Below are 7,924 nucleotides of genomic sequence, written 5' to 3'. Positions count from 1 at the left end.
TTTAGAAAAACTACCTTTATTTTTTATTTCTTTTTCAGTTACATACTTTTAAACAGGGATGTGTTTCATTATTCAGACATTCAGGCAATGTTGACTTCATTAGTGTTGACAAAAAAGAAGCATAAAAATGCAAAACATTGTTGGCCTAACCTGAACATACCTGCATTACCTATTACTGACCAGTTTGTGTTGCCAAAAGACTTACTCCTTGGCATTAAAATGGAGCACTTAAAAATATTGCTAAAAAGCAAATGTCTACACACTGGTCTTTGCAGCAAATAAGGGTATTTATATTTTAAAATATTTAAGTCCATAACTGGATTAATATACACACCTTCTTATGTATAAGGAGTTCAGATCATATAAACACTGTACAGTCCGAAAAACCCTACTGAGAATAAAACTAAATAGGCTTATGATAAGAAATACAGATATTGCATGTATTAACAAATATCATAGACACACAAATTTGGTCAAATACTGTAAAGAAAGAAGTGGTTTCACATTATAATGGCCAAAACATCCATCTAGCTTGCTCAAAGCAAACAAAAACAAAAACTCAGTATTTAACTCCTGTAGTTTAAGACACTGTGACAGTATACAAATACACAGAATGGAAACGATTGGCCAAATTATACAGCAAATGTTTGCCAGGGTGAAAATGAGGAAAAGATCACTCAGGATTCGGAGCAACACTGACAAACAATGTCCTGATTTACGGTGTTCAGATGAGTGCCTCAATCATCGAAAACAATGCACTGAACTTTTGGCTAGTAAGAAAAATAAATTACAAAGTACAATTAAATTCTTGTAATAATGAAAAAATGTGATTCATTTACTTTAATACATATTTTAAATGTTACCTTGAGACAATAAAAATAAATACGCATACCTGGAGGTACACACTTAAAGACAAATAAGAGAAGGCAGGAAGGATGAACAACAATTTCATAAATGAAAGATGAACGTAAGATCTGATCAAAGTTATTTTCTTTCCAGCCAGTCTTTTTGTTCTGATCCTTCTTGAAAATTCTGGCTAGAAGAATGTGACAAAAGTACATCTGTGTCACTGTGGCTTAAAACAAAGCATGCTCGTATAGTGGAATGGGCTTCCTTTCTTACAAAACTGTTACATTGTTCATGTGCAGGCACTTCAAAAGACTACAGAGGCAAAGCACCTGACCCACCCTCTCCAAAATATCTTTTAATCATTACAATTATGCTACAGAGTAGGAAAATTCCAGAGAACTAGCAAAGTTAAATACAAGAGAGTAATGTGCACAGAGGGCAACAGAGTGACCCAGTTTTTATTGCCGGAGGTCTTTTGTTTTAATCAAAGAACAAAATATAAACAGACACCACTGCATGGCACATCCAGAGGTTTCTGCAAAAGGGCAATGTGATTATTCAGCAGTAGATTTCAGTGGGATCTCCTCTGGCTTTAACGTTATACCTTGCAACAGGGTTCACATTTATTTTCCTTAGTGTATTTTTTTAAAAGAATGACTTCACCATATAATCACTTCTCAGTAAGTTCATTTCTTGCTATTAACATACATTATTGTCTGGAAGCATAAAGTTACATTATACAAATATTTTTGTATTTTTAAAAAATAAGCACTTTTGCCACTTCTGCAACACTGTACTTCACATAGTGGCGCAACAAAAGCAGAGCTTATATTTCCCACACTTCTTGTGATTCATTTTACTACCACCATCTGCCACAGAGCTTTTTCCTCGGTACCTCTGGGCAGTGACTGTACCTTGATTTCATACAGAGAATGTTAAAATGACTCATGAGTAGCAGTACCGTCAGTAATACTGATATCGACGCAGATGTCACAAAATACGAACTTCTCAAAGAATAACATTTTCCTTTTTAAGTATCGGGGAGCTCTTTTCTCTGTTGCATTATCCACTAGGAAGAAAATTCTGCTTGTTTATGCTTTTACAGAAAACATAAAAACCAAATTAGGTATATAGTTAGTTGACAAGATACTGCACTACGCACTACAACAGGAGAAGAGCTTCTGAAAATGTCCTAGAGAACCGCATTCACCAATACCACCTCCCTGGTCCATTGCATTCATCGATGGGCAAAGCACTCGTGTTTGGACAAAACTTTAAAGCTTCCATAAAAGTTAAATTTGGAAAAAAAATGAATGTAAGACAACCACAAAATGAAATATGAAAGTTTAACATGTCTGTTTCTAAGAGTGAGTCCTTCAAAATATACGTGGTCACTACAGAGATGATTTAAATCACAAGACAGCAGATGAACACTTAAGTAACTCCCCACGATCTGTCTCCACAGTCATTTGTGGCGTTGTATGGTTTTCCTTTTCCTTCTTTTGAAAAAACAGCAGCACCTGCAGATGAAGGAAATATTATTTGTCATAAACGCATTAAAGTTATCCACTGAATCACAGTAACCTAATGGTTATAAAAAGCAACAAGCCAGCACAACGTAAACAGGGAACACACACCAGTGAAGCGTATCTATTAGTGTACAGCAGAGCTACTCTGTTACAACAAGCCTTCCAGTTACAGCATGACATCCACGCAACGTAAAAAGGAGCCACTAAATTAAAAGGCTTTGCTCCAAGAATGTGAGAAGTTTCAGCGCCCTGAACCCAGCCGACCAATGACACTTCATTTATATGCTCAGTAAGTCCTGGGCCCTGGCATGCATTTATGACGTTCAGCCACGCAGCCTCTTTCTTCCTGATACTTCCACGTGATTGCTGAAACTACTGGGATTTTAGGTGACTCCGTTTTGTAATTCAAAAACTACATATTCAAAACAATATATTCCTTATTTTTATTCTGAGGTGAAAAAAACTCTAGACAGGAATCCTGAGATAGTTCGTGTCTCTCATAGTAGATTCTCACAGGCATGGTAAGACCTAAGACGTCATAGCTGCCACAGGATGATGCCGAGGCTGGTACGAACTGAAAGTTAATGAGAATGACCGATGAGCACTTAACCAAAAGTAAAATGAAGATCAATCTTTTTCTCTCCCTCCTCTACGCCCCCCCATAACCCTCCCAAACACATCCTCAAAGTCCAGCATTCTGGCAAATAAAGGTGCGAGTCCTCATCTGTCACAGCTTGGTTTGGATGAGGTAGGGGTGGGCTTGTTCAGAGGCGGCTAGACCTCGGGGGAGTGACTGATTCACGGTGCAGCACCAAGAGCAAGGCTGTGCGATTACTAAATCGGCCGCTCTGCTTCGGCACCGCCCCAGTCCTAGTAGCCTGTGCAGAATATAAAAGGGGCAGAGAAAAGCTGCTGAGATCCCTTGCTTGCTTCGCTCCCTTCTGTTCACCACTGAACCGTTTCTCCTCTGCCACGCGGACCGAAACCTTTACAGACTGTGAGCTCAGTAAACTTCTCCTTTACCTTTGGGTGTCAGGTATTTTGACTCAGCAACGAGAAAAGTAAGACATTATCAGAGAATCCAACATGACAAGCACTACAGGCAGGGAGGTCTCTTTAAAACGAACACTAAAGCAACCGTTAAAAGTCCCCTCTAACTACGGAGCTCGGATTTCCTTCCGCTGCACTTAAGCATGCCGCCGCTCACTGAATTAATTTCCCACTGTGTCCAGCACGCGTGTGTGTGTTTTGTGTCCATCACTGTCACCAACAGCTGTCAGTCCAAAGGCTTTAGGGAAATGCTCCCGTAATTCTTATCAGCCCACATTCATAAAAGGACATTAACTCGAGGTCTGCAAGCTAAGCATAACGTGCATTAGGGAGCTTTACTGGACATTCACACTGCAGAAGTAAAACGTGAAAACACTGGTGTTTAGAAGGAACAGGTCAAATATTTACAACAGTACGTTCGCAGTACTAAAGTTAAGAATCTGCTCATATTTGGATGGCAATTTATTAGTTATTCTTTATTAAATATCATTTAATGAATAGTTAATATTTAATGTTTATTGTTCCCAAATACTGTCACTTGCTATTTCAAATCCCAAAGTACATTCCTAAAATTTGTTTTCTACTAAAAAGATATTTTAAGATATGTTTTTTTTTTTAAATGTCTAAAGGAGTAGGGGAAGTGGGAGGGGGAGGGGAAAGGAAAGAAGGGAAAGAAAAAATATGAGAAACGGAAAAAATGGAAACAAAGTCTCTGTAAACAGGGGAGGGTGGAGGGGGATGGGGAAGAAATAACCAAGATCTGTCAGGTTAAAGGTACACGGTCCCAATGATGAATGCCACTGTACTGTCCACCTACAATGTGCCAATAAACAAAACGAAGTACACGCTTTTAGAACAGGAGATTCAATGTAACAGAAGTTCCGACAACAAGCCCACGTTCCAGGATTTCTGCATCTGTATTAGTAATTCACAAGGTCCATTTTATTTTTCTACCACTACTTCCAGTTCTGACAGTCAAATTCTCATGTCTTCTCATCTCCTGACAACACCAAGCTTACTGAATTCAGAAAATCATGGAAAGCATTTATTTGAAACTGAGTAAAATCTTCTGATGAATTCTCATGGTAGAAGTCCTTTATCAAACACAACTAAAAAGTGACATGTATTTTTTCAGAAATAAATCCCCCTATACTGCATGCCCTTGAAACAGTTTTGTGGACCGGGGATTTAGCTCAGTGGTTCCGGCACCTGTCTCGCAAGCACAAGGACCGGAGTGTGATCCTGGTACCCCCCCAAAAAAACGGAAACAGTTTTGCAAAACCAAAGCGGGCCATCTACTAAGATGACTACCACCAGAGGGCAGCACTGCCTTGTGATGGGAATGTACCCAGCTACAGACGCCTCAAAATACAAACCTACAGAAGTTCACAAGTAAACTGATACTTGTTAAAATGAACCTGTGGCTGATTTCTTACTACAATGGTCATTTCTAAAACAGCTGGTTTATAGTCTTAGTGATTAATAAACTGCCCCACCTTAATTATCTCCAGTACTCACTCACTCACTCTGAAATAGTACTGCTTGACAAGACTGTTGTGTGATGGGTTCATTTTCCTCTCATTACTACTACTTTGAAATTCTTTTACTTACATATTTAGTATCTTCCTTCACAGTAGAATGAAGGATAAAGACTTTCTCACAGATGTACCTCAGAACAGTTCTCGTCAATGCTACCCCCTACCTGGGCTCTTTCTTTCTAACCCCGTGGGTGGTCCCAGGAGCCAACTCGCTCTCACAAGTCCGCTTCACGTTCTGACCCACCCCTTCAGTAGCACACCTAATACTGCAAAGATACATCTCCAGGCTAAAATCCTTTGGGAATAAATATTAAATTTCAGTTTTGATAAACACTAAGGCTGTTTCTTTAAACACGAACAGGCAAGAAGCAAGAAACGCTCGTGGGTCAAAGTCTGGAACACTTCGGAAACACAGAAGTAAGGCCCAAGGATTTTCTCCTAACATTCCACCATGATTTCCCTTTGGGTCACTCCCTTTTTCTCCTTCTAGACTTGGCTTTGTTTTGCCGGATCTGTACTACACGCTTCCTTCTCTCAAATCCACCCAAAAACTGAACCATGTTTTCCTGTCTGTATCTGAAGTCGTTCCTTAACCCTTCTGCAAGGGCTCACTGGCTCACCCTCTGGCTGTCTTCCAGAAGGTACTCTCAGCCCATCCTTTCTTGACCTGGGTTACTGATTCAGAGCCTATTCTTACACATTAACAAAGGATACTTTCTCCACTTAAAACTAATACCTAAAAAGTATTATTTGATATCCTTGGACCTCTTGCTCTTGAAAAACGAGAAACCGTTTAGTTGAGCAGGAATAACTCAGATTAGAGGGTAACACCAGCCACACAGGACTCCTGCGGGAACACACGGACCCAGCCTAGCCCAGCTCCATCCTTCCCATCCACGTGCACTTCGTCTGTCTTGCAGTCTGAGATGACTTGCAAAGCTTTCCCATCTGCTCAGACCTAGTTCGGAAACTTTCATCTTGCCACTACTATTCAGGAGAGCCTTTTAACAGAATTCCCATGTGAAGCCCATCTTCTCTCCAATATGCCTCCTTCAAAATTTAGCCTCCACCCTATTTCCACGCTCCTCTCAGACTCATCTTCTACAAGGAGGACGGGAAAGACGAAAAGAAATTAATTAAAGCAAACATTACTGGCCATGTTTAGAAAATATCACATGGTCTTGTATATCTCTGTATCTTTACACATGGTCTTCCTTGCACCTAAAATTCACTTACCATCCCCCAAACACAAGTTTTACAATTTTTATCATTTTGTGCCATAATTTTAATGCTTTTCTTTCTCACTAAAATAATCTCTTGAGGAAATATATTATGTTTTGCTAATCTTTACAACTCTAGAAACTATCAAAGTCCTGATCACTTAAGAGACTGGACAGACCCAGACTGTTATCTTAATACATTTTTAAAACAACCATTTAATCACTAGAGACCACTGACCTAAAATGTAACTTCTCTATCTATATTCATCGGAAAACCTAATTTATATCTTGAAGCTACTTTTTGCAATTTGATGAATGCCAGGAAGTAACATAGCCTCATAACTGCTCCCAAATTTATTTTCCTAAGGCTCAATCTGATTATACTGTTTCCTGGTCTTAAATCGTCACAGCTTGCTTTCCTTGCGCCGACAAAGATACTGCCTATTTCTCTACTTGGCTGCCGAAGCCCTCTGGGATTTGGGCATCAGTCCGCTGTATTCACACGGGCTACCCCTCAAACGTGCTCCATTCTGCCCCTGCTCCACATTATTAACCCATATCTTTACCAGCCTCTTCAGTCTGACTCCTACTCATCCACCCTCGTGTTAGAGAACTACTGAAAATGTACCCTTTCCTAGGAAGACCTCTCTGAACTGCCCAGTTAGAAGTGTGGACTCTGTTCTTTAAAAACTTTGTTCCTCTCCAACTGGTTGCTCCTTAGAGTCACCTTGGAAGCTTTTTAAAATACTGAAAAGTAGGCCCCATCACAAACCAAGTAGTCAAATCTGAAACTCTGAAAACATAATCTAAGTATTAGTATATTTTAAAAAGTCCCCACATGACTGTAATTCCAAGCTAGGGTTGTATAAAAGTCACTGATGTCTTCCCTAATGGTATGTAAGATCTGATATAGTTATATACATATTAAACACACAATAATTTATTTAGTAAATACTAGAAGGGAAAAGAAAAAAGATGGTTTCACGTACTTAAAAAGTAAGTGTTTAATGTGAAGAAAGTGCTGACTTTAGATCCCTGGGAGGAGGGATGAATGCACTATTGTTTACATCACCGTGCAGTAACATTCTCAATACAGTAAACGCACACGGCAAAGTCTATTACTGACAAAGGGGCCATTTCATGTACGAGCGGACAGAACGTTCTCCCTCAGCTGAATATAGCATATACTTGGAAAAACTAAAATGTCCACCATAGATTACACCTTAATTGATGGGGTAAGAGGTTTCTTGCTCCCTCATAAGAAAGAAGAAAGAAAATAATTTCAGAAAGACAGGTTCTCTTCTAAATGGTAACCGAAGAGTATCATATGATACAATCTGGGAAAGGGAATTATGGTCAGATTTTATTAATCACACTCTAAAAGGATATAAGAAACTTAAAAATGAACTTATTGGCATGTTATGAATTACCTTAATTAAAAGAGAAACAAAACCTTACGTATTCGAGAGGTTTGCATAAAGGGGTAGAGAACTCTGACGATCCCTGAACCCACCTACAGTGAAGTTTCACTACAATCATGGGTTACTATCCTTTTTCCCTTAATACCACTTCATAAAGATACAATTTACTTATCATACAACTTAGCCTTCTAGGGCAGGGGATTTAGTTCAGAGGTTCTGCCAGCTGCCTCGCAAGTGCAAGGACCTGAGTTCGATCCCCAGTACCAAAAAAAAAAAAAAAGAAACATCTACCCTTCGAAGTGTCTAATGCAGGGGGG

The 7,924-nt window shown here is 39.3% G+C and overlaps 1 protein-coding gene across 9 annotated transcripts in view; it reads right to left on the bottom strand.

The window, feature by feature from the left end:
* The window catches only part of Csnk1g3 (casein kinase 1 gamma 3), a 67,524-nt gene continuing 59,600 nt past the window's right edge, over nt 1-7,924 (bottom strand). For all 9 annotated transcript variants that reach the window (XM_010627231.1, XM_010627235.1, XM_010627234.1 and 6 more), the window contains one exon: nt 1-2,369. In XM_010627231.1, coding sequence (XP_010625533.1) covers nt 2,315-2,369 — 55 coding nt within the window. In that variant the 3' untranslated portion in view covers nt 1-2,314. The remainder of the gene's footprint in view (nt 2,370-7,924) is intronic.

This window comes from Fukomys damarensis, unplaced genomic scaffold, assembly GCF_012274545.1.
Source record: "Fukomys damarensis isolate Sample0158 unplaced genomic scaffold, DMR_v1.0_HiC HiC_scaffold_3, whole genome shotgun sequence".
Taxonomy (NCBI): Eukaryota; Metazoa; Chordata; class Mammalia; order Rodentia; family Bathyergidae; genus Fukomys; species Fukomys damarensis.
The sequence above is the reverse complement of the archived record's forward strand: the minus strand, read 5'-3'. Positions and strand labels throughout refer to the sequence as shown.